Raw genomic sequence first — 26,685 nt, forward strand, 5'->3', positions numbered from 1 at the left:
TCTCTCTTTTCCCTTTTTTGGGGACTCTGGGGCAAAAATCTTTCCAAACCAATCAGCCCCACAATGCACCTGTCATTTTTGTGCCCTTCCCTGCCTACCATCAGCAGTGTCCATGAGGCTGGAGCGGTTGGATCCCTTGTGCATCCCCTTGACAATTCCAGAGGGAGGGAGGTCGATCGCCGCCGGCCGGGCCGAGGGGGTGGAGGTAGTTGCTGTGACATCTGGGGGGACTGAGAAATTCTCTAAAAAGAGGGAAGAAATCGGTTAAATACTCCTTTTAAATCGGGTGGCACAAGCAAAAAAAAAGTTGTCAGTGACCTGTCACCAACATTAAGGGTTTAAGGGGTTGGATGTCTGTTTATTAAATGCTAAAACACTCTGATCCCCTAAATGTGAAGCACATTTATCTGCTCTGGAAAAACCAAAAGCCAAAGGCTCCATGTCAGGAAAGTGGTTCAGCAAAGCAGGATTCCTGTTCTTGGTTTCTAAACCTTGAAGCTCAACCTGGTGACGTTGTGTACTTAAAAATTTAAAAAATAAAAGAAATATAAAAGTTTGAGATTCACGTGAGCTCTGAAATCTCCAAAGCCCAGCACAAACCCCTCCCTCACCTATGCACTGACTCCTCTGGCTAGAATTCTACTGTTTAGTTTTTTTTTGTCGGTCAGGGCTTTCAAAAACAAAACCACGTGAGAGTTTGGCCAAAGCAGATCAGCAAAAATCGAGCTGGGTTTCAATTCCTTCCAGCTGGGTGGTTACAGAGCCTGTCCAGCACTGACAGAACAAACCCCACCAACAGTGTGAGCTGCTTGAAGGTGCAGGACACTGTCCTGCCTTGGAGAAGAGGCTGGAAGTGCATCCTGCAGGAATTTTCCAGTGAAATCTCTCTTAAATAAAGGGCTTTTTGCTTATGTGGGATTTCTTTACACGACCCAGCGGGTTCAGTCATCTGATAGGGTAAGAATATTCTATTCTGGCTTAACAGCACCAGCAACTGGTGCTTACAAAGGAAAAAAAAACCCAACAGATTCGAAGCTCAGAGAGCCTGGAGCCAGATCCTACATAATTCCCACTGAAAGGGTTTTGTGGTTGGTTCTGTGTTAATTTCCCTTTTTTCCAGGGATTAAAACCGACCCATTTCTGCATCCCTTTGGAGATACAGTGGCAAGAAACACTTCTCAAGCACTGCACTTCTCAGATCTCTGGGAAGGACCTGGATTTGTGCAATCCAAACATCTGCAGGACTTTTTATTTCTCTCTCCAGAGAGATGCACAGAATTCTGTGAGTTCTATACACTTAAATCAGCTTTTAACACGGGGTGAATGTGACAAATATAATTCTGACACAGATTTAAAGCTTCTACTGTGCATAAAACACTGATTAGATTAGAGAGGAGATATTCTGTCGGTGAAAAGCTGTATTACCTTAATTCATTACAAAAGGTAACGTGGCTTTCTGCATTCTCCAATTAAAAACAGCCTCTCTGCTTCAAAGACATTCATTATATCGACTACATTTTATGGGCAATTTCCTCAGTTGTCCATTTCAGGAAACAATTTGCATCCCAGCAAATAAACAGACAAAAATAACAGCAATAAAAAAACCCAAAACAAATAAGTTGAAACAGTCCAAACCACCAGCACTTCTATGCACTGCTTGCCCCCAAACCAGTTAAGCAGAAGCAGAGAGCACACGGAATACAGACATGTCCTACAGGTGCAGGAATTCCCTCCCCAGCAGCTAAAAAAAGGACAAAAACATACACAGAGCAAAAAAAAAAAAAAAAAACAAACTTGGCCATTTCATACAGAAGCATCAGCAGCAAAGGAGCACCTCAGAGCCTCAGAAAACTGAGCCTGGGGGATCCAGATCTGTAGATTCTGCTCCGTCTCCTCAGTACCTGGATGCTCTGGTTGTTCCTCAGCCAGCCAGGGCAGAGCTGGGCTGAAGCTTTACTCTGATTAACCCTTTTTTTTTTGTTTTTTTTAAGGGCAGGTTCATTTGTTCACACACACAAGGCTGGGTTTGGCTCTTTCTCTCTCCTGATCTAAGGCAGACAACAAACCCTCAGGGCTCAGATGAGGATGGGCAAACACAGCACTTCCCCACTCCACGGGCACAGACACCCCAAGGAATTTGGGACACGGATGGAAAAGCCACTTGCACGGGGCAGTTCTGTGCCCACAGGAGAGCTGTAGACACAAAGCAACACAGCACAGAGGTTGTGCCTCCTGCTCTGCCCACGCTGTCCCTGGAGCCTCCTCTGCTTCCAGAGGCTCCTGCTCCCGCTGCCCCTTTTCCAACTGCCTTGAAACTCTTCGGGGGGAAAAAACCCAAGGTGATGGTGGGACTCCAACCAGCCCTGGCAGGTTCCATCAACACCAGCTAAACCCTCACTCCAAATTTCCCCGTGGTGGGGAGGGACAACTCCAGCTTTATCAACACAGTCTGAACTCGAAGCGACCGGTTCTGTCGGCACCCGGCTCCTACCTATTCGAGTATTGGCAAATACATCAGCTAGTGACCCACTGGTCCCTTTGCCTTCTCCATGGGAAAGCGTAGAGGATGCTGATGAGGATGTGGATGACCCCTGAACAGATCGGTTGATCCAAGACTCAGCATTCTGTAAGCTCTGGTGCAATGCAGCAGAGAGAGCGGCCTGGCGCCTCAGCGAGCCCTCGTCCTCGGAGGCGGAAGACGTGTCTGTGTGGAAGCAGAGAGAAAATCTAACTGCTCGGGGGAAAAGCACATGGCACTGAACATGCTCTTTCCAATCACATATCAACAGGCTTTTTCCACAGAGGGTCTGTTTTCCACGGCTTTGTTGCACTGGTCAAACCATTAAAGCAGGTGGGAGCACACTCACTCCTGTTCGATTCACCTCAGGCAACGCCCTTCCCCTGGCTTCTCCAAGCCTTAGGATTTATCCCTCATTGCTTTTCCCTTCATGTTCCACGATATCAGATGCTGCTTTGCCTAGTTCTTAGCTGGGAAGTGAGGGCTCAGTGTCCTTGTGGCAGAGCAAACTCCCAGGAACAAAGCAGAACTCAGGGAACGGCCGTGCCAAGGCCGCAGCAGAAAATGCTTTTGTCCAGGGCTCTAAATGGGGCCCTTTCAACCTCAGAAAACAAACAAAAAGCCCAGCCCCAAAACAAAACAGAGACATCTGCAACAAGGAACTGTTCCTGTGCGTCCCAGAGCACGGACACCTCAGCTGTCCCCAAATTGTGAGCTCAGGAGTTATTTATCACGGAGCCAGCACTCAGGACTTGGGATGCTGGTGCTAAACACACTCAGGTGGCTCTGGCCTAAAATTTAGGTGCTCTCAAAAGTGATTTTCTGCCTACACTCAAGTGGTAAATTAAACTATCAAATCATGTCCTACCCACTTGCCAGAGTGGAAGGGAGTGGAGTGGGACTGAATCCAGCCCCGCTGGAAATGCTGACCTTTATCCACGTGACACCCCCAGCTCGGGATGTGCTGCAGTCCTGGACAAGTGAGCACAGAGCTGAGCCCCAAAGCAGACACCAGGAACATGCACCAGCCCCCAGGAGAGAGAGGAAGGGAGAGAAGGAAGTGTGATAAAGCAGGAGGTAGGGAGGAGGAGGAGGAGGAGGAAGAGGAAGAGGAAGAGGAGAAGTGACATGGCCCAGCAGAGCGGGTTCAGGGATATGAATCCCCCCAGGAGATGGGAATTCATAACATTTGGATGACTTTGTCCATCCAAATGGCTGCGATGCTTCTGCACGATGAGACACGACACAGAAAACCAACACGGACTCGTTTGGAAGCCAGTGCATTCCAGCTGCTGGAAAACAGAGGGTTATCCATGTCTGCTGCTGGAAAACAGAGGGTTATCCATGTCTGCTGCTGGAAAACAGAGGGTTATCCATGTCTGCTGCTGGAAAACAGAGGGTTATCCATGTCTGCTGCTGGAAAACAGAGGGTTATCCATGTCTGCTGCATGTGCACCACACCAGACACCACGTTATCCGGGGGGGGGGAGGATTCTGCTGCAGCCACTACACAGGGAGGGGTGGGAAAAGTCCTGCAAGGCTGGAATCCCACCAGACCCCTCCGAGGTCCTTGCCCAGAAATGTTCATCACTGCAAATCCTCCTCCTGTGTGCTGAGCACTGAACCTTAACGAAATCCAGACGTGAATTACGCAGCAGGAACAGGAGTGAGGGAAGCAGAGCCGGCCTAGGGGCAGGCCTGGCCAGCCTGAATCATGTCCATGGAATACCCAGAGCTGCACCCACAAGGATCATCTGAGTCCAACTCCAGGCCTTGCAGAGGACACCCCAAAAGTCCCACCAGGTGGTTCTTTAAGAACTCCTGGAAGAGGAGCCCCTTCCCCAGCCCTGACAGAGCTCCAGGACGAAGAGTGTGGGAGTCTCTTCCCGGTGTGTGAAGAGCTGGAACACTCAGCCCTCTGCAGCCCCTGGGCTTGGCTGCTGCTGAGCCCCTGGCCCTTCCCAAGGCTCACCTGGGGGAGTGCAGGCATCTGCTGGGGACTGGACAAACGTGGAACGTCGCTTGGTGGGCATGGGCAGGGCCATCTTCTGCTCCTTGTGCTTGGCCAGCGCCGCCTGCACCGCTTCCGTGTGGATATCTGGGGACAGGAAGGGTTCCTGAAGTCTGGCAAGCTGAAGGCAGGGCTTTTTTTTCTAAGTCTGGAATGTTCTGGATTAGTCATTACATACCCTTGTGTCACCAGCAACTTTCAGAGAGAAAGCTCAACCCCCACCAGCTCTTTCCCCTCGGCCAAAGATTATCCTAAAATATGCCTGTGCACAGCTTGAACATGCACCGAGGGTGTGCAGCCCCAGGTGCAGCCAGGTCTGTGCACTGACAGTTGCCTGGTTTAGGAAAAACCTCCTGTTCCCAAATGGATGCAGATTTCATGTAAATCTTGGAAGTTTAGCTGTGGTTGTAAATGCAGGCTGATCAGGAACTGAAGCAGGCTGGGACTTGAGGCTTCCACCCCTCTGCAAGCCCCAGAGCTCTTTAAAGGAAGACACACGCCACTGGTGAGGAGGAACCAACTTGTTAAAAACCTGCTGTGGCCAGGGAGAGCTCATCTACATTCACTTCTCAGACTGATGTGTTTTAATTATGCTTTTGCAGAGCCCAAACTGGGCTCTCCTAACGCTCCACGGAATGGGGGGATACGAGGGGGAAGGGAGCCCTGATGAGCTTAATTTGCCCACATCGAGAGGAAAATGTTAATTCTTGCCATTGCAAAGTGAAAAACAAAACCAGGTGGAGATAAAAAACGGGTGCCACCACCCTGCCCCTTCCTGAAGCAGAGCAGGAGTTTGGGAGGAGGCAACAAATTATTTGCTTTTTCGACTTAATAATAATAATTCTTGTTGATTCGGCAGCTGCAGCCCCACGAGTCCAATGTTTCTTTGCAGGGAACCACCCCAGGGGAGTTGTGGAATAATAATTCTGATCCCTTGAGAGGACAGAGCACGTTCCTCCCCACGAGGAGGGGCCCAGGTGGCTCCTGCCCTGCCCTTACCGGAGCGATACCGTTCATCTCGGGCTCCCCCCGAGCGAGCGCGGTGGAATTTGGAGGAGGAGGAGGAGGAGGAGGATGAGGCTGGAGCTGCGGATGGAGCAGGCATCTGAGGTGCTCTGGATTCCTTCTGTAACGCTGGATCAACCCCTGGAAAACAGGGAGCAGGGGATAAAAGGAGCTTTTTCTAAACCCTGCTCTTCCATGGATGTTGGGAAGCTGGTTTGTCACTCCACGTCCCAGTAACCAGCTCGTTATTGACTGGAAAACCAATAACAAACCAGCAGCAAGAGCCTTTGCTGTCCCCACTAATTACAAACCCAAAGAGACCTCCAGCTGGCCAGTCCTGGCTCCCTTCAGCTCACCAAGTGTGGGGCTTTATCACCCAGGAAAAGTTGGTTTTGCCCATGAAAACAAGGAGCTAAACAGACACCTCTGCAGCATTTATTTGCCTTCACCCAACCCCAGAGGGTTTTGTTTTGATCCAAGGGCAACACAGCTTCACCAGCTGAGAGCCAGAAGAGCCTCATGTTTCCTGATCCCCCGAGTATTTACCGATTCAGGCACCCACTAGATGTCAGCAGCAGATTTAACACTATTTTAACACGAATTATTAAATTCCTATTCGGTTCTTTCCTAAGTCTTGCAGAAAGCCTCTCGTCTCTCTGCGGGGCATCACACAGCAAACATGACATTCCAGTCAGGAAGGGATCAAAGGTGCCTGGAAGTGACATGACACACGAGAAGGAGCTCTTTGTTTCAGTCTTTTGCTCTGACATAATAACACGTTGCAGCGGCCTCACAGAGCGTTCAGAGGAGGGGAAAGTGTAAATCACTGGTGGTTGCACAACAGAGCAGCACGAGGGAGCCCAGCCTGGCAGGTGACAGGTGATTTATTCCACGTTGCCTTCGGAATTATCCTGCTTTCCACCGGCAGGAACGTGACGAACACGGCGGAGAGGGAGACGAAAAATGAATTATTTATATTTGTTATTTATCGCTGGCTTTTTGAAGGATGCTGTGGGTTTGGTAATCGCCCTCGGATTCTAATGAGAACTGACTGTTTTGTGATCCCTGTGTTTGGAGATTCAGAGACTGAATCACTGGAAGATCAACAAGGATAAATGTTTGCATTAATAACGAGGACAGCAATGCCCAAGGAAGCAGCAGCCAAACCTGTTACTCTGCCATTTGTACTGGGAAGGGAACAGCAGTGCTGTTCTGGGACTGCCTGTTCCTTGGAAAAGGTTTTTTTTCAAGCTACATGCCTGTAAAAAACATGGAAATCACCAAATTGGAGTATCCAGGGTTTCCAGGGCAGCCTGAACACACTCCCAGAACCCAGGGACACCCACCAGGTCCCCTCCAGTTATTCCCTTTTGGAATAACACGAAGCTCAAAGGCAGGGGGAGAAAAAGAATTAAAAAATAAACAGCAAAACTTCACAGTAGAGTTTTTTCTGCTGGATTTTGGGGAGAGGGGACACCCCAGGGACACCCACCAGGTCCCCCCCAGTTATTCCCTTTTGGAATAACACGAAGCTCAAAGGCAGGGGGAGAAAAAGAATTAAAAAATAAACAGTAAACTTCACAGCAGAGTTTTTTCTGCTGGATTTTGGGGGGGTGGGCAGGAAGGACCTTCTGGGACAGGGAACACAGGTCAGCCCACAGGGAAGCACAGAAATAACACTTAAAAAAAATGCCACGACTTCAGGGCAAGAAGTTTGGACTTTGCTGAACCTCGTGAGCCCCTTCCAGCTCAGGATATTCCACGATTCTGTGGAATGAAACACTGAAGTAACAAACTCTGTCGTGTTCCCACCCAGTGACAGCAGCAGCAGCACTTCTGTTCCATCACCACGGACAAAAATGGACGTTGCACCAGGAAGAAAATCAATCTCTGGGCAATGAGTTGTGCTGCCTTCCCTCCACAACAACCAGGCAGCTGCCAGAGGCTGTGAATGGAGCAGGGATTCAGCAGGAGGAACCTCCTCAATGATGCCTCTGACGTGCCCTGACACGTCACCTCCCCTCCCTCACCTCAGGGCCACGAAATGGAGACACCCTGAGCCAACCCCAGGATGGTGCTGGGAGAACTGGGATGTGCCCAGAGCCAGCACTGAGCGGGTTTTGTTGTTTTTGTTGTGGAGTAAATTAATTTTCCCCTCATTACCAAGGTGACCCGATTCCCAACCCCTCATGCACGACTTCCCCAGGATTTTTACCACGGGAGGTTCCCAGGCACTGGGGCAGCTGGGTGTGAGATGGGAGGAAAAACTGGGGGGGCTGAGCAGGAAGGGCAATTAAAGCTCTTTGTTAATTGGTGACCTCCACCATCCCGGGCCTGGGCCTGGACTCCAGCTCCGTGGGCAGCTCCCCGAGCTCTCAATTAATCTCCCAGTCCTGCCAAACACTTTTCTCCTCTCCTAATTAAGGGTTTTCTGAGACAAACCCAACCCCTGAGCAGTGCCAGGAACGAGGGGCCCGGGATTGTGGCATCTCCAGCCTCGCCCAGGCCCGGGACAAGGGCAGGGCTGCCAAGAGGCTCCGGAGCCACCAAAGGATCCCACATTTCCTCCCGGGGCTCCCGGGATCTCCACGGGCACAAACACTGGCCTGGGAATCTAAAAACCCACCCAACAAATCCTCCTAAAGAGGGATCAGTCATTTATATCTCACTTTCTGGGTCCTTTAAAACAGAAAAATGGATTTGACACGAAGGCGGCCACCGAGTCTCCAAGATTCCCATCACATCCCAGTCCAGGGAGCAGCCCTCATTCGTAACAAAATCTCCAGTTTGAAGGCTAAATTACAATTTTTGCTTGCCTTGCTCCCTCCAGCACGTGGCTCTGGCAGAACACACCGACCTTTTGTGTAAAAAACCCAATTTTTATCTCGGACAAGGGAACAGGCCCCAGCTTGCAGTGAACTCACGACCTAATCCAACCTGAAACCAGCAGGGCTGGAGAGCAGGAATGACACCAGCCAGCGTGGAAGGGTCTGGAAGTTGCCACATGACAGCTTTATGTTCCTCCATCAAGTGCCTGAAGGGAGCTGCTGTCATTTCCCCCCCAGTCCTGTGGTGCTGATGGGCAATAAATGCACTGGGAGCCTTCACTCTTCACTAATTATCTTTTTTTTGGCAGCAGCTCAGACTTGGGAAATTCCAGTAGGTCCATTCAGGACTCCCCATCACACCCAGTCAGAACCAGACCCATCAGTGGTTAATGGCTGAACCTCTCAGCAGATCAGTGACACAACAGTTGTGGGTGAGCAGCCCCACAGAAATGATCAGACACACGTTCAGCCACGTCCTTCAGCTCACAATTATATGTCATTATCCCACAGCCAACGAGCTGAGCTGCCCAGGATCTCTGAACCCAAGGAAACAGATGGGACAAAAGCAAAATAAAGCAACAAATCATGAAAACCCTCGTGTTTCTCCAAGGAGGAATTAAGGTGGTTGAAGGACACGGCACAGACCACGCTCAGGAGCTCTGGAGCTGCCAGGAATCCCTGGAGTTCCACAGGAACCACAGGCAAAATCCTGCCTGAGCCTTCCTGGCATCCCCACACCTCCACCCAGGGAACACACATGGAACAGAATAATCCAGAGCTGGCAGAGGGATCTCGGTGCTCCACAGACCCCTGGAATGTCACAGCTCCACAAAATCCCCATGCCAGATGGAACAAGGACCTACCTTGGCTTTGTGGGACATATGGAGCCAACAGCTTTGCTCTCTTCTTCTCATACCCCTTCTGTGTGATGTCCCCTAAAACCAAGCAGACAAAAATCATTTTTCAGTCCGAGCTCTGTTTGCTTCTCTTTCCAGTGCCACGAAGGTTTCACCTGAAAACAGCTGAGGAAAACCTGCAACCCAGCAAATCCAGGAACATTAGGATTTCAAAGCTCCACGTTACAGAACTTACTGCAGTTTCCCTTGGGATCAGAGATCTGCACCATCCACTATTTAAATGCAATAACTTGGATCAGAGCAGCTATCTAGATGGAATATCAAAGCAATGGAAAACCTAAAAAGGGAAACTTGGGAGTGCATGAAAATGTTCTGTAACCACAGAGCCAACCTGGGCGAACAAAGGGGAAGAATTCCCAGCCAACAGGGAAAGTGCAAATTTGGAGCCTCACCTTCAACTCATCAAACTGAGAGGAGCTTTCAGCAAAACCAAGCCAGTCCCCTGCAGGAGCTGCTCAGGGCACCTCCAAAACCTGAGGTGGGGATGGACAGATGCAGGACTCAGGTGGGGTCTCACAAGAGCAGAGAGAGGAGGAGAATCCCCTCTAAAGTGACTATTCCAGAGGACAGAATAAAGTATTTGTAAACTTTTCCCTTTTTTTTTTTTAAAAAAAAACTAATCTGTCTGATCCTGGAGATGCACCATCTGGCTGCTGTCCTTTGTTTTAATTTCTCACGTTACATCAGAACCACAAGAAAGAACTGAAACCTTGAAGGGATTAAAACAAAAAAAAAAAAAAAGCCCTGCAGGGTTTCAAGCCTTTTCACAGCACTTACAACCTCTTATCTCTGGGGCCCCAAAGATGGGGAGCCATCAAACACAGCACTAAGAAAACACAGAATTATTTGGTATCAGGCTAAAATCAAGCCACAGTTCCACGATGACAAGCAGTGAGGGATCCCAAACAGGATGTTTGCTTTGCTGGAGAGGGAACAGCACCAGCCACGGGGTTTTGCTCCCAGCAGGATCCTCCTGCCTGAGCTGGGGGTGGCCACAGCACAAAAGGGGATTACAGGGATCTAAGCCTCTCAGCAGCACCAGTGTCTCTGCTCAAACATTCCAGCTGGCTGCCCAGTTTGGTTCCAAAGGTGATCTGTGGAATGCTTGGAAAGGGAATGGACCCCACTCCTTCTCCGTGCTGGGCACTCAAACACCAGTGGCACTTGGAACACCCAGAACAGGGATTCCAGAGCTGGAGTGGGACTCAGTGGCTTCAAACTGCCAGAGATTAGATATCAGCACAAAATCCTTCCCTGGGAGGGTGGGGAGGCCCTGGTATAGGTTGCCCAGAAGAAGCTGTGGCTGCCCCTGGACCCCTGGGAGTGTCCAAGGCCGGGTTGGAGCAACCTGGGCTAGTGGAAGGTGTGTCCCTGTGCTCAGCAGAGGGTTGGAACTGGATGATCTTTAAGGTCCCTTCCAACCCAAAGCAGCCCCATGTCTCTCTGGCTCGTGCTGCTCAGGGCAGGGTGTGTGTCTGCACCCAGAACTTTATCTCACTCCTCACCCTACGCCGGAGTCAGGCCCCGACAAGCCCAAACAAATCCAGCAGCTGAAAGGGAGAATGTCCACGAAGCACTGGAATGCCAAGCAAAGCAGGAATTTTAATGCCTGACTGCAAAGCAGGGCTCAGGTAACGCTGACCCAGCTGCCTGGACAGGTACCTGCCAGGGCAGAGGGACACCCCAACCAGAGCTCCTGCAGCTCCTGTGCCCGAGCACGACGTGCTGAGCGACTGCAGGAGCTCCAAACCCCAAGAGCTCTGCCCAGCTCTGCCTCTCCATCTGCAGAGGCAGCTTCCAGAGGATCAGGGAACCTCCAGAGTGTGAAGGGACCCATAAGGATCTTCCAGCCCATCCTGGCCCTGCACAGACACCCCAACAATCACACCCTGTCCCTCAGAGCGTTGGCCAAACCCTCCTGGAGCTCTGGCAGCCTTGGGGACCCTGGGGAGCCTGGTCAGTGCCCAATCACCCTCTGGGGGAAGAACCTTTCCCTGGGATCCAGCCTGACCCTGCCCTGGCACAGCTCCAGCCCTTCCCTGGGTCCTGTCCCTGCTCACAGGGAGCAGAGGTCGGAGCTGCAGCCCCCGAGGAGTCTCCCTTCAGTCTCCTCCAGCTGAACAAACCCAGTGCCCTCAGCTGCTGCTCCAGACCCTTCCCCATCCCTGTGTCCCTGCTTTGGACCCTCTCCAACAGCTTTAGATGTTTTTTACACCTCGTGGTGCCCAAAGTGCCCCCAGGACTGAGGTGAGGCTGCCCCAGCTCAGAGCAGAGCAGGACAATCCCCTCCCTGCCCTGCCCCCAGGACACCCAGTTCCTTTGGGAGCCAGGGGATGGACACTGCAGGAAAACACACCTGCACGGAGAGGGGAGGGATTCCTCCCTGTAACCCAACCCACGGGTTTGTTTGGAGCTTGTTATTTCGTGATTAATTTCTCCACAAGGTTTAATTGGACTCTTGACATTGGTGGTTACACTCTACGTACATAATGAAACACTTGCCATGGAAAATGGTTGGAATTACTAAGGAATACAACACATACAAATAATCCAAGTACATTATGAAGAAATACCAGAACTTTAAATGTAAGTCCTGGCAGCATCCATTTCTGAGAAGCAGAAACTCCTCATTAATTCCACACTAATATCCCACCAATAAAACAAACCCATCCTCACTGGAATGCAAACGGTTCCCAGACTGGCACTGGGAAATCTGAAGCTGAGATGAGACACTACTGAGAAACAAGAAGGTAACTCAGGGCAGAACTCTGCTCGTAACTGAACCTCGTGATGCAGATCACTGACATTGCTGCTGAAAAAAGGATTTTCTGAGCATAAGCCAATAAAAAACAATAAAAGCCTAATGCTATTTGGCAAGAGCAGGAAAGTTCCAACGAGCAAAACTCGAGCAACAGAAATAAAGGTGATGAATTCCTGGGACTTCCCAGCAGTGCTGTGTCTTCCTAGTGCTGAATCTCCAGGTAGAGTTTGTTAGAATATAAAGAAATAAATCGTTATTTTAACAAGAAGGGTGATGGTCTCAAACCCCTGCACAGGGTTAGAAAACACAAAGCTTCAATTTTGAGACCAGCCCTCCTGAAGTGGAATTAAGCAGGGACTGAAAGTAAGAGGAAAAGAGGGAAATCTGAGTTCTTTTGCAGAGTGCCAACCAAAACATCATCACCTGAAATAAAAGCTGCAGCAACACACAGGGATTGTCCTCTGGGGAAAAACCTTGTATGCAGTTTCACCTCATGAACAGGATGATGTGATTCCTTCAACCACAACTGTCCTGCCCCGGTGACATCCCGAGTCCTGGGAGGGAGCAACGTCCCTTTGACACCCAAGAATGAATTTATGGCATAAAACCTCTTCTCCCTGGTCGTGCACAGTCCAAATTCGGGGCCAGTCCACCGAGACAGAAACTGAGGAATCACTAAAGGAGAAGTTTCCTTTCACCCTGTTCCTTTTCCGCGGATCCACGGGAAATGGTGACACCCGGACACGAACGTGGACTTCCTCATGGAACATCACCCATTGCAGCCACGGGAAGAGCACCAGGACAATCCCCAGAACCATTCACTCCTCCAACACACACCTGGCTCAGCCACCAACCCCACTCCCACCCCCCAAACACCCCGTGGCACTCGGGGTGCCGGATCCTCCCCGGGAACCACGACCCCTCCGCGGGCAGATACGAGACAGGGCACCACAAGGAATCAGTGAGAGCTGACAACTCGGCTTCCCAACGGTGTTTGCTCACTCCTGGGGGAGAAATCCCAAACACCAACAGTGCTGAGACGCCCTCCTGGTTCCCTCCCAGCCCCAACCATCGCTGTTGGGGTCAGTCTATATTTGTCCGTGTCCCGAGCTGAGGGGGCCCCACGCAGGAAATGGGGCTCTGCTCAAAGGGAAGCAGCTCCAGGGTGTTTTGGAGAGCACATGACAGCGAGCTGAGCTGCTGCTGGGGGGGAGGAAGAGGCTCTTCTTCCTTCCTGTCGCTGCTGCAGCGACAGCACCGTCGTCTTCAGCCTCCACAGGTAACCCCGGGCCAGGGCAGGTGTAAACACAGCCCCCTGGTCACTGAAATCATGGAATCATTGGGGACCTTCAAAATCATCTCACTCCCACCCCCTGCCATGGGCAGGGACACCTTCCACCAGCCCAGGTTGCTCCGACCTGGCCTTGGGCACTTCCAGGGATCCAGGGGCAGCCACAGTTTCTCTGGGCAACCTGTGCCAGGGCCTGTCCACCCTCCCAGGGAGGAATTTCTTCCCAATATCCAACCTAAAACTAACCTCTGTCAGTTTGAACCCATTTGCCCTCATCCTGTCACTCCAGTTCCTGATGAAAAGTCCCTCTCTGGCTTCCCTTCAGACCCTGGAAGGGGCTGTGAGGTCTCCACACAACCTTCTCTTGCCCAGCTCTCTCAGCCTGTCAAACCACGCCGGACAATCCAGTTCAGCAGCTCCACACACAACCATTTCCCTCACTGCATTACCCAAACTCAGAGTTTTTCCCCCTCCCACCCAAAGCAAAGCTCTACCCCCACCCTCACCACCCATCCCAACACGTGAGAAACCTCCTCCTGCTCCTCCGACAGCTTTAAAAGAAGAACCTAAAGAAATCCTACTCTGCACGACACAGCAGGTCTTGCCAACACACCTGAGATGCCCTTCTGGGGATTCAGAACAGAAATCAACATCTGTGTTTTGCAGACACGACCAAGGAACAGGGATTTTCCTCACGTGGAATGCCCGGACAATAATCCCGACTGCCAACACCTCCCACGAGGCCCTGCTTGTTTGGGATTACACAAGTGCACACCTGAGAGACAGAATTCCCTAGGAAAATGCAAAAACAAAAAAAAAATGGATCCTGAGGTTCATTTTTTAATCTGACTCTCCCAATTTCCCGAGGGAAAATCCAGAACTGACCCTCAAACCCAACCGGGACGTTTCCGATCGCCGGGAGCGGCAGAGAAAGGCTCGACCTGGCGATGGCAGAGCCCAGGGGAGCCAAGGGAAGGGCCACCTGGGCAGCCTGGATGTTCCACCTGTATTCAAATCCTGCAGCAGAGGAGCCTGGAGCCTCTGGAGCCTCGGAGGATCCCGGGGAGCCTCACTCAGCACCCCGTGACGCCTTTCGGGCAATTAGCGCTGATGATCTTTGCTCACCAGTGGTGCTCAATCAGTGCAAGGTGGTAACACCAGCTAATCCTGCTGTGCTCAGACAATGCTCCTCTTTCAACATCCCTGCTCCCCCTTCCCCCATGGAAGGAGAACACTGAATCATTTACTGTCTAACAAAACCATAATTACCACAGTGGAGAAATTAAGGAAAATGATCACGTAGCGCAACAGCATCTCCCCAACAAAGCCTGAAAGCACTGGGCTGGAGCAAGGGAAGGGTTCCAATCTGAAAGCAGTTTGTGTGCAGTTTTAAAAAATGTTTGTGTGCTCTTAAAGGGAAAAAAAACAACAACAACAACAAAAAAAACCCCTGTTGATGTTTTCCAGCACTTTGTGGGAATCGTGGCAGCGCTTCCGGTACTTCCACCAGCCCCAAAACACAGGCAGCCACTCTGCTGAGGGCAAGTGCCATAATGAGGTTATAACAGAACTAATGACATTAGTCCATGAGCGCTGCCACAGCTGCTTTTCACCTCTCAACCCCAGAAATGACCTGATGACTTTGCCTTCCTTGCCTGTTCCCTCATTGATCTCCAGGCACGGGACAGGCGACGTCTCCCCTTGGGTGGCTTTGTCACCTTGGACCTGCTCTGAAAGAACAGAACACACAGCCTGGGTCTGCAGGGCTTGAGTTTGGATCACCCAGTCATTACCTGGCCCTGAGCAGGAGACAGGGAAACCCAGAAGTGCTGCTGGAAGCCCAAAAGGTTCTTTTGCTGCAGATAAAACGTGTTTCGAGCGTGACTGGAGTGGCAGGAGGCACCTCTGAGAAACTCCAAGTGAGGACTGAGTGTACTTGAGGCCTGGGCAGAAAATGGGCACAAATCCACTTGTCCAGCACTCAGTAAGCAATGCTGTTGTCACATATTTGGGTATTTACAGCTGGTTTTCTTTCCTACAGAAGAAATCCCTCCCTGGGAGGGTGGGGAGGCCCTGGCACAGGTTGCCCAGAGAAGCTCTGGCTGCCCCTGGATCCCTGCAAGTGTCCCAGGCCAGGTTGGAACAACCTGGGCTGGTGGGAGGTGTCCCTGCCCATGGCAGGGGGTGGGACTGGATGAGCTTTAAGTTCCCTTCCCACCCAAACCAGTCTGGGATTCTGTGATTTTCCTGGAGGACTGGCACCTTCGGGACATCCTTCACCCTCTCTCCAAGGGTTACAAGCTGGGACATCTCAATCCCAGGCTCCAGCAGCCCAAAACACAACATTTAAACCTTTTTTTTCCTGAGGCTGTGTGTTCAAACAGGCTGTACCTGTGGAATGGCCTTACACTCCTACCACTCTTTGGCTACAACTGCGGCACAAAACCTACGTTTGAGACAAGTTTAGACAATTGCCTCCTTCTGTTTGAGGCCAAAGGATGATGCATCTTCAAAGATTCCTCCTCCTTCCTTTGGGTGAAGCTGTATATCAGGTTTCCTTCTCGGAGATAATACTAACAGCCTTCCAGAAAAAAAGTGTGATTTCTTGAAAGGAATAAATGCCTTTCTCAAGTCTATCTGTCACCAAAAAAAAGCCCCAAACCTCAGCAAATCGAGGAGCACGGGTTTGGCTCTGCAGTTCCCCTTTAACAGCACCATTCTGTTCCCATCAGGAGCATGAATAGGGCCCTGAGAGCCCAGCCCTGCTCACAAAGCTGCGTTTGTTGGGCACCAGCATTAAACTGCTACACTCTCGGTGCTAAAAGTTTCACAGGCAGATCAGCTCCAGATTAATTTACACACACAGAACAAGCGGGCTTGGCCCCAGCACTGTGGGCACTCTGTTCTCCACTCCCAACCCCCTTTTTCTGGAGGCTTAGGAGCGTTTGTTTCACCAGATTAAGAACTGTTTTAATCCCGACGTTTATTATTTCCCCAAGACGAGGGTTCTGCGCCACGTCTGGGTCGTTTGGGGTCACAAGGTGCTCTTCACCCCGGGGTCACTCACTTGCCTCAAACCTTGACAATTTTTCTGCCTTGTTTTGACTGGGGGCAATCAATCCAACTCCTGGAAGCTCCCCTGAAGAAATGTCTTTATCTGGCAGCGGCGGCAGATCCTCTGTCCTCGAGTCACCCGTCTGGGCCGGGTATTTCCAGCAATAATCTTCCAGGCCATATGTGATGCATCACCCAAGTGGGTGAGCTCAGGACAGGGCTCTGTCCTCCCCCTGAGCTGGGGGTGATCACCAGCTCCTTGTTAAAAAGCTGGTTCTGAGGTCACATTTTCTCACCCCACATCATCATCCAGCTCCGCAGCAGAAAAGTTTCTGTCTTGTTCTTCTATCTTCCTTTACAAAAGGTAAAATGTTTTTTTAAAAAAGGCTCCCAAAACTCTCTGAGATAAACCCTTCAAAACCACCACTAGCCCTGAAATGCAAGCTCTGCTCAACTGCCTCCTCCAACCTGGAAAAAAAATCCTGTCACCCGACAACTTTATGGGAGATAATTCCACTGCAAAGTGCGGCCACATAAATTTTACATGTTACCCATAAAACTTATGTGCAGCACATGCACATAAACAGCTGAATCCCACACACACAAATAATAAATCTTGCATGTAACCCCCCATCCTGGGGAAAAAAAAAACCCTAAAAATCTTTTTAAATAGCTACCACTTGTCATGGGAGGGGGGAAACGCATTTTCCCTCCTGGGTGCTACAAAGGGCACAAACCCAAGGCTTTGTCACGAACAGGACTTCACAAAACGTGTTCAGGAGAAATGTTTTCATCTATTTTTAATCAGCAGCCAACAAGAACCGTGTGAGTTCAGAGGCTGCACAGTTTGTCACCCCAGAACTGCTTGCAGAGGACACACAGATGGTGTCAAACACCGTTCCCAAGAACCAGCTGCACTCAGGGGCTGAGTAAAGCAAGATAACAGAGCAAGAAAAAAAAACCCACCGAGGTGATTGTGCCCTGACTAATTCCCTTTGCTGACTAAACCTCCTGCTCACAGGACTCCTGATTCCCTTTGCTGACTAAACCTCCTGCTCACAGACAGGAACTCCCAGGGACTCAACCCCCGGCACAAACCCCTCTCAGAAAAGTTCCCCAGGAAATGACTGAACTCTGTGACAGCCCCGTGACTCAGCACCTGATTCAGGTACAGCATCACCTCCCTGCAGGTGCAGAGGGACTGATCTGAGCTGGGAGTGCTGATAAAACCCTCTGCCAGGAGCTGCCTGTCCAGCCCTACCAGAGCTTTCCCACCAGCACTCGCCCGTCCTGGCACTTTGCACTTTCTCCACGGGGCAAGACAAGTGTGGACAGATGATTTTCCAAATCCAGCCTGGTTTTAGCCCAGGAATAAAAAAACAAAGCCAAAACCACGCAGGCAACCCAAAGAGACTAAAATAGAAGTCACTGTGGCTTTTAATCCCACACACAGTTCCTGTCGCCCACCTTTTCGCGGCTCTCGGGTGCCAACATTTAAATCATTCTCTTGGCTTCAGTTTTCAGCATAAGGCAAGTGCCACAGGCAACTCCTTGCTGGGAACTCTCCTTCAAACCTTCTCCAACCATCCCAAGAGGCATTTTGGGTGCCCAGCCTGGCTCAGCTCAACCAGACCCAAAGTCACTTTGCTTTGTTAAATCCTTGAACAAGACACAAGGAGGGGAGGAGAAAGAAGTGAAGAGCAATTATTGCCCTATCTGGTGATCAAACACAGCTGCTCAAACCAAGTGTTCAGCAACTCTGACCTGCCCTTAAACACAGCCTTCCTTCCAGAGCACTAACCCAGTTGGCACCACCTCACCCTGCAGAGTAATGATGTACTTCCAGATGGGAAAATGCTATTCCGAGTCACAGGGCCATGAGGTCGATGACTGTGCACAATGAAACAAAGAGAGGGATCTTGAGGAAAGCACTGGCACTTAGGAGATCCCTCCTCAAACAAAACCCAGCTCAAAAAAACCAGAACCAACCAACCAACCAATGCCAAAAAAAAAAAAAAAATGGCAAGAAGGAATTTTTCCAAAATCAGGAGGTCAGACGTGTGTCCTCCATCCCTCCCGCCCTGGCCTTCCCACAGGGACAGTACCAAGTGTGTGTCCATAAGGATGTCACTCCCATTCCACAGAAAGAGCAGCAGAAAAGTGGGGGCTGCTCAAGAGAGCCAAAGATGTTGCTTTTCCCAAAGCACTGGAACCTGAAGCACAACCCCCAGTCACTGCAGAGCTCTCTCCAAAGTGCTCACTCCAGGACAGTCACTATTAAACAGGATTAGTCACCAGAGCAGGATCCCACTACTTAAAGGCAAAGCAATACAATTATTAAACTTTTACCAGCCTCCCAATTAGTGTGTGACACCCGTAATTTGGCTGGCGGGAACTCCCACCGAATTCCCGAGGTGTTCCCGGCAGAGGCAGCTCCCGGAGCTGGGCTTGGCCTTCCCAGTCCTTCCCTTCAAGCCTGACCAGGGGGAACCAAAGCACCTCCTTGGACACCCCTAAACCCTGCTCTGCACCCCCAGGGCAGGCACAGCCTGGAATGAGGAGCCCACCCAAGCCTGGGAAAGAAGATTTAAACAGAAGGAGCAGGAGAAAAACGCCCTGCACGGCCTGGCAGGAGCAGCACATTCCGGGCTCTGCACTCAGGATGGGTTGTGTGAAGCTTTTAGTCGTGTTGACATCCCATCCAGGGCTCCCTGAGGAATGTCAGTGCCAAGGAAACCCTCCTGGCACGGCCCCAGCAGGCCCAAGGAAGCCCATTATTATCCCGTCGGCTCCGGACGTGCGAGGAGCGACTCCCGTCCAAGGGCTCTCAGGGCAGAGCCAATGCCTCCTTCAGCAGAGCTTTGTTCTGAGTTGGAGAGCAGGAGGTGGCAGATCCTTCTCCTGTGAAAGCCTCTGAAGCTGAGTGGAAGATCAAAATAAGGAGCAAAACTCGGGAGAACCCCCCGAGCTCCAAGGAACCCACCCCGGAGTCACCAAACTCGGGTCCTTCCCAGGAAAACACCCCCTGTTCCCTAATTAATAAAGCACACTCGGGGCTTTTTAAAGGGAATGGCATTCCCTTTTTGACACAGAGTGGTCCTTTAAAGCAGGGAGATCCTGCTGTGGTCGTGAAGAGGAGTAAATCAGTTTATTGTCCTACCGATATTTCTGACATTCCAAACAGTGACATCCTCGCACACGGAGTTTTCTTGCCTCCTGTCAGAACATCACTGCTGCCACAACGTGCTTGCACACAGCTGGGAAGACAAATATCCCTCCTACACTGACACCAGTGGACTTCAAAGCTAAAAAAACCAGGTTTCAAAGTAAGAAAGGTCTCATTTCAGCAGCCATTTCCAAACCCACGGCAGCTCCTGACAGAGGATTTTTCCTCCCGTGGCCTCTCTCAGGGTGCAGTCTGCTCTTCCAATTCAAATAAACTGAATTCTCACATGTCTCACTCGCAGAGGGAAGGAAGTGTGGAGAAATCAGCGGGATTATTTAAGAGCACAGAGTCAGCAACTTGACGGGGAGAAAAAGAACACAAACAAAAGGAACAAAGAGGCTCACCAAAAAAAATAAAAAAAAAGAAGATTGGGCAGTTACAGATGTGAATTAGCTTGAAAACTTCGGTCTTTAACAACAAATTAACCCAGGAATTATTTACAATGCAATGTTCTTGCACTGGAAGGGGCTGCCCTGGGAGGTTTGGAGTCCCCAACCCTGGAGGTGTCCAAGGATGTGTCACAGGGGGACAAGGTGGGGAAGGGGCATGGGCTGGACTTGATGATCTCTGAGGGCTTTTCCCTGGGGGATCCCGTGTGATTTATTGCAAAATGTGCCACTGCAACCCCGTTAAAAAGCTGGTTCTGAGGTCACATTTTCTCTCCCAGCTCCACAGGACGAGCTTCTACCTTGTTCATTCTTCCCCAGTGACAAAGAAAGCAGAAGGTGAGGGTGGAGTGAGCACAACAAATGACTCTGAAACCCCCTTCTTGGGATGCTCAGGGAACTGGGGCTCCCAAAAACCCACAAAGCAGGGGAGGACACAAAGCTCTGGACAGCTGTTCAAGCAGTAACTCCAACATCTCCAGAGAGGCTGAGGAACATCCCTGGATTCCTCCCCAGCCCTGCCCCACCTGAGGAGCTGCTCCAGGGTCCCAAACTGCTCCAAAATCTGGGGATGGGGAGGGGAAGGGAATGTCACTGCAGTGGGCACCCTCTCCACAAGGCCATGGCCTGATGGACACACCAAAGTGAGTCCCTTCTGGAAAAGCAAAGCTGCCCCCAGGAGACAGGTGGGAAGCCAAGAATGTCCCTGGCAGGAGGACAAACTGGTCCCTTCCCAGCAGCACTGTCTCCACTTCAGGGGCTGCCCCAACACAGCACATCAGGTAGTTGGGACCTTCAGGAGTCAGCTCAAACTCCACACAGCAGAGAGAGGAGGATCAGGGGAAGGAAAGGTGGTTTACACCTGGTTTACTCCTGGTTTACACCTGGCAGTGAGCAAACACTGCTCTGGGTGAGCAAACACCTCAATGCACCCAAATCACCCAGCAGGTTGTTCTGTTTGGTGTCTCTGCACCCCCCAAGGCCACAGACCTTGGATGCAGCAAAAATAAACTCATTGGGGGTTTATCTGCAACAAAAAAAGGCAAGAAAAAACAAATATGTTCCCCTCCAAAGGGCTCTGAGCAGCAGGTAGATGAAAAACTCCCTGTGGGTAAATTCAGCACCGAAAAGTATCAAAAGGCACAGCTGTAAACAAATTCTTTTGAACAAACACTGGTCAGCTGGAAAGAAACTGTTCCCTGGTAAATAAAATTGGTGGCTGCACAGAGGGAAAAACCCCCCCAATCAATCTCTAAACTGGTCCCAAATATTTGTCAGGCCAGACCAGCTCCTGCACTGAAAGGCCACCAGAAGTGGTGGCAAAGTCACTCACAGGGACAGGACGAGCTCCTTAAAAGTGTTTCAGCCACGAATCCAAACAAATAAACCCCATTTCCACCCCAAAGGCTCTCTGCAGTTGTCCTCACATCCACCAGCCCAGGAAGCAGCCTGGCAAAATCTGCTAAAAGCTTTAAGAAGCCTGAATTAAATATTCATGCCCTGGAAATGATGAAGCCAGCACAAAACCCCCCCCTCGAGTTCTCCTTTGCCACTCCAGCTCTCTGTAGCCCAGAGCAAGGGATGAAAAGAGCTGGAATCTCCACAAAGGAGGGGGACACTGGTGGCTCTGCCTTCAGGAGTTCAGGGCTGGTTTTCCCAGCTGGGGATTTTCCTGGGATGCTCCTTTACCTTCCTGTTACCTCCCAGAGAACTGTCCCCATTCCCCCTCCAGTTTAAGGATCCTTGGTCAGGTCTTAATAACAACCTGGAAAGACTTGTCAAAAGCTCCTAAAAAAACCTTGTAATTGAATGATGACATCAATTACCTAATTTTAATGAGAGTGAGATCATATTTTAATTTTTCACCCCGTGCTAAATTTCAAGCAGAGGTGACTGTGCAGTTTCTCTCAGCACTAACCAAGGTCCCTCCAAGGTGGAAGCAGAATTACTTTCAACAACAAACTAATCTTTATTGCTTTATTTCCCATTAGCACTTAATTCTCCAGAATTAGCCTGGTTTTATTACTATGCAAAAAAAGTCGTGGCAAACAGACACCCAAGACTTTGAACTCACTGGAAAAAGATCCTGCCAGCTAAATTCTCTCCAGGCATGGGCAACTCTAAAATGTCCAGAAAAAAAAAAAAACAACAACCTCAAACCTAAGAAAAAAATAAATGAGGCCAAACTCAACAAAAGCATCACCCAAAAAAGCAAAATAAGACTCGAAGAGGGTGTGAAATGTTAAATTAACTTTGTGTCAGAGTCATTCGTGGGGATCCCAGTCCCACAGCATCCCTGCAGGGTGGAATCCATGGATGGATGAGCCTTGAGGTCCCCTCCAACCCCAACCATCCCATGGTTCTGTGATTCCAGGCATTCCCTCCCTCCTCCACCACAGCCCACGTGACCACGGAAGAGAGGAGAATTCCACCTCCCCTTCTAATTCCTGCCTGGAAATGACAACATGAGAAGTGCTTGGGCAGGAACCATCTGTCCCTGTGCCTAATGGAGCCATAATCACTGGATATCAAACATCCACTGTTTGGAGAACCAGGGGTGTCAATGGAACATTACCAGGGAGATGCTCGTCTCTTTGGGCTAAAATATGATGTTCACAGCAGGCTTTGCCTTCAGCTGCAAACACTGAGGCCTCTCCCAGCCAACCAGAGCAGCACTGCACAGTTTGGGGGGGTTGGAGGGGCAGGAAGGGCCCAAGGACGTGTTGACAGCAATAATTTAAAGACAAGACATTCTGCCAAGAAAGCAAAGGATTAACGGCCAAACAGAAAACTTGCAATCAAGCAAAACCTCTGAGAAAGGAGGGCTGTGGATCTCTGGGTTGGATCTCTGCCCTCCAGTTTGTTCTCCAGGACTTCTCTGCTGACTCCAGATGTTCCATGGAGGTGAAGTTCGTGCCACGCTACGTAACAGCCCCTCAAGAGAAATGCTGGGGAAATCAAACAACCACTTCCCTCCAGCCTCCCCTGCACAACAGGACTGTTTCTCCTCTAGCACTGGGATTCTGGACTGTTTCTTCTCTAGCACTGGGATTCTGGAAGCACAACACAGAACTGCCTTAAAAATGCAGAAAGAAAATAAATAAACTCCTGGGGGGGGGACTCCCAGCTGAGATGCTCCCACCAAACACACCCCTGACCTCGGTGACAGTCAACCTGGAGCATCCAGAGAAAACACCCACGGGGCTGTGGCACCTCAGGAAACTCTGGGGAGCTGCTCCCTCCAGCCCTGGTTCTGCTGGGGGGGGGGAAAGACACAACAAAACTCCTCCCAAGACCCCAAAGTGCCACGTGAGGGGCCCCCATTTCCATGGAGACATCCCCCCATTTCCATGGAGGAAGCCACAAATGCAGGATGTGCTCAGGGGTCTGGCCACCTGAAGCAACTGTGCTGTGCACAGGCAGGGGCTGAATATTTCATGTTAAGAGCTCTAAAAGGAGGAACACGAAAACCCCTGGCCCAGAAAACGCCTGCCAAAAATCATCTGCTGGGCTGACAGGCCTGCAACCCTGAGCAGCCTGCCCTGACAGCCACAAATCACCCCAAAAATCACAAATGTGACTTGTGGTTTGTGCCCTGACAGCCACAAATCACCCCAAAACCTTCTTTCCACGCAGAGCAAAGGGAGATGGCAGAGACCTGGACAGGGGAACCTGCCTGACCCTGATGGGCTCAGCTGCTCCAGGTCAGAACTGAGGCTCATCTCCACCCTCCAGTTGGTCTCTCCTTTTCATTCCCACACGTTGGGAGTGAGGAATTCATCCCATGGAGCAGCCAGTCATTCATCCCAGAGAGGCAGAGACCCTTCCCACCTGCCTGCTGGGGACACGTGTGAGCAGAGGGGGGGTCACAGCTCAGATCTGCCCCAACACAGGGGTCAGTGCTCTCCTGACAGACCCAGGGCAGGAAAACCCTGGGAATCCAGCACGGGATCCTCGAATTCCAACCCAAGAGCTGATGGAGCCTGACGTGCAGAAGTGCCCATCACTTCCAGGCTGCTGCATCCATCTCCTTCCCAGAGAAAGGCCCTGGGGCTGCACCAGTATCCAAATGGGCACAGGATCCCTCAGTCCCCAACAAAGGCTGGCAGCAGTTGGCACTTTGCCCCCTTGCTGCCTCCTTTCTCTTCAGATGTGCTTCCCACCCCCTGATAAGGAAATAGCACCCAGCACGATCCCAGGGAAAGGGCAGCACAGGGAACCCCCAGTCAGCTCTTTCCCCTGGGTCAGGGAACTCCCTGGAAGGGCCAGCAGGGTCCATCCCTCCCCCAGTGTCCCAGGGAGATAGAAACGTGCTCCCAGTGCTCCCAGTTCCACCAGTGTGCTCCCAGCCCCACCACGAACTGGTTTAGTGAGTTAAGACACGGATCTGTCTGCGACTGCTTGGGGCAGAATGTGCTGAAGGAGCAGAAATCCACCTTTCAAGGAGGGATCCATGAAAACAGCTTCAAACAATCCCTTGGAAAGGTGGAAAGGATCCAAGGGCTGCGAGCTCATCCCAGTGTGTGACAGTAACTCCCGGGGACTCGGCCTCACACTTCGCCCGCGGGAACCCGAAGCTCTCCTGCAATAATTCCTCTTGATGGAACCACAGAAAAACCAGCTCTGACACCTCCCAGATCTCCCCACTTCGCTAGTCCCTCTCCCTCTCCCTTTCTTGGACTCCCCTCTTGGTGTCAAGGATCCCACAGCAACACTGGGAATCTCTGGGAGCTCCTTCCCCCAGACCCTGGAGCGGCTGCACCGGCACAACCCCGAGGCTGTGGGGCAGGAGAGCTCCCAGATCCTCCAGAACCTGGAGCCAAACTCTCAGGGAAAACTATTTACTCCTCCCCCAGTTCTCCAGCCAAGTCTTTCCTTTCATCCTCGTGCCTCCCTGGGAGAGGAGGGTGCCCGTGGTGCCGTAGGACACCTCCGTGCTTGCACCATCCCACTGCTCCCAGGAAGGTGTCCTGGCATTTTAAACATCCCCAGGAAGGTGTCCTGGCATTTTAAACATCCCCAGGAAGGTGTCCTGGCATTTTAAACATCCCCAGGAAGGTGTCCTGGCATTTTAAACATCCCCAGGAAGGTGTCCTGGCATTTTAAACATCCCCAGGAAGGTGTCCTGGCATTTTAAACATCCCCAGGAAGGTGTCCTGTCGTCTCACACCAGAACAGAACAAGGAATTACTTTCCTGGGAGAAGAGGCCAAGTTCTGGCATCCTGGAGAACTTTTATCACCACCCTCCACCTTATTCCGTGCCCTCCTCCCTCGTTGCTTCCTTGAATCCATCTAAATCTCTGGAAGGTGAGAAAGAGGCACCTTTGCTGCAAACTCAACACTGATGAGGGTGAGGCTCCATAAATACATCCCTGAGAGCTGCCAGGAGGTGAACCTGGGTTCCCATTTGGCTCTTCCCATCGGGTTCAGCACCAGAAGCCACCTTCCCATCCCACAGATAACTGGGATCACTGCAGGGGAGGGATCCCAATTCCCAGTCACACCTGGAAAAGTGGCTTTGTTCAGATGTATTAAAAATCAGCTTATCAACCCTGAAACCCACACTGTGAGGGGAGTAACTACCCCCTAAAACACAGGACATCAATCCCAACACATCACCCAGGACTCTGCTGGATCCAAGTGCTTTTCCTTACACCTCCCATGCTCCAAGGAGCTGCTCCTAAAAGTGTTTTACCAAAGCTCTGTCCAATGAATGAGGATTTGACACACAAAAGGCAAAGGGTAATTACATCTTCCTGTTTGCTCTTCCAGCCAGACATTTTTTTAAAGGCCTGCTGCAAAAAAGAGTTGCCCTGAAAGCCTTCCAAGGACACAACCCGGTTCCAGGGTTATGGATTTTTCTGATTTTTGGGAAAATATCAGAGCAAATGAACTATGTTCCAGCTCAGGCCTCTGTGCTTCTGGTCAGAGTGATTTGAAACAACGTTCCCGAGTCTGGGACTGGCCCTACACAATTTTTTACATGCTGCAATTTTAAAACAGGACTTAACAAGCAAAGTGTATCAAACACGGGAATAACCAAACAGAAATGTTTGCTCAAGGTTTCTAGGTGTGGCTGCAGCCAAGACATAATGGGATTATTTATATCTGACTCATTTGCTTCGCCTTCATCCTCGATTCTCCCTATTTGGGACTCAATAATTGACTTTTTTTTTTTTTCCTGCACCGCAGGACTTTTTTACATTCAGGGTGTTTTCCAGGAGGGCTTGAAAAGCAGAGAGGAGAAATTCCACAAGTGCAGTGGGTTTACATCACGTTCAACCAAAACTCACCATCAGCATCACTGAGAAACCCCCTCAAAATTCAAATTCCCAGCACCCTGAGACATCACTGGTGACCTGCAAATGTCCCAGTGGGACTGAAAACGTGTCCCAGGGTCTGCTGTGCCCTGGTCTGTGACCCAGCCCCTCACCTCAGCCCTGGGCATCTCCCCTTCCTGCCTGGGAACTCAAAACAAGGAGACTTCCCCCTTTTCCAACCCTGAACTGTGAAAGAACGGGGGGTTTTCGTTCCCGTCACAATAAGAATTGTTCTTTTCTTTTTTTAATCCACAAGGGATCACTTGAAGAGTTTCTGCCCTAAGAATAAACACTGGTCCCAGGCTCTAAAAACATTTACACCATTCTGAGATCTCCCTTTTTGTAACACAAAAAGCTTCAGCCTCAT

At 50.7% G+C, this 26,685-nt stretch overlaps 1 protein-coding gene across 3 annotated transcripts in view; it reads right to left on the reverse strand.

Annotated features, from left to right (window-relative positions):
• DIP2B (disco interacting protein 2 homolog B) overlaps window positions 1-26,685 on the reverse strand; it is a 63,604-nt gene that overhangs the window by 27,393 nt on the left and 9,526 nt on the right. For 2 of the 3 annotated variants that reach the window (XM_051771395.1, XM_051771394.1), the window contains exons 2-6: window positions 9,226-9,297; window positions 5,529-5,675; window positions 4,491-4,616; window positions 2,492-2,704; window positions 99-242 (exon numbers count right to left, since the gene is read on the reverse strand). In XM_051771395.1, the coding sequence (XP_051627355.1) occupies window positions 99-242; window positions 2,492-2,704; window positions 4,491-4,616; window positions 5,529-5,675; window positions 9,226-9,297 (702 nt within the window). The remainder of the gene's footprint in view (window positions 1-98; window positions 243-2,491; window positions 2,705-4,490; window positions 4,617-5,528; window positions 5,676-9,225; window positions 9,298-26,685) is intronic. The other variant, XM_051771396.1, reaches the window with a different exon arrangement.

This window comes from Manacus candei, unplaced genomic scaffold (assembly GCF_025592945.1).
Source record: "Manacus candei isolate 608988 ecotype Guabito, Panama unplaced genomic scaffold, ASM2559294v1 h1tg000132l, whole genome shotgun sequence".
NCBI lineage: Eukaryota > Metazoa > Chordata > Aves > Passeriformes > Pipridae > Manacus > Manacus candei.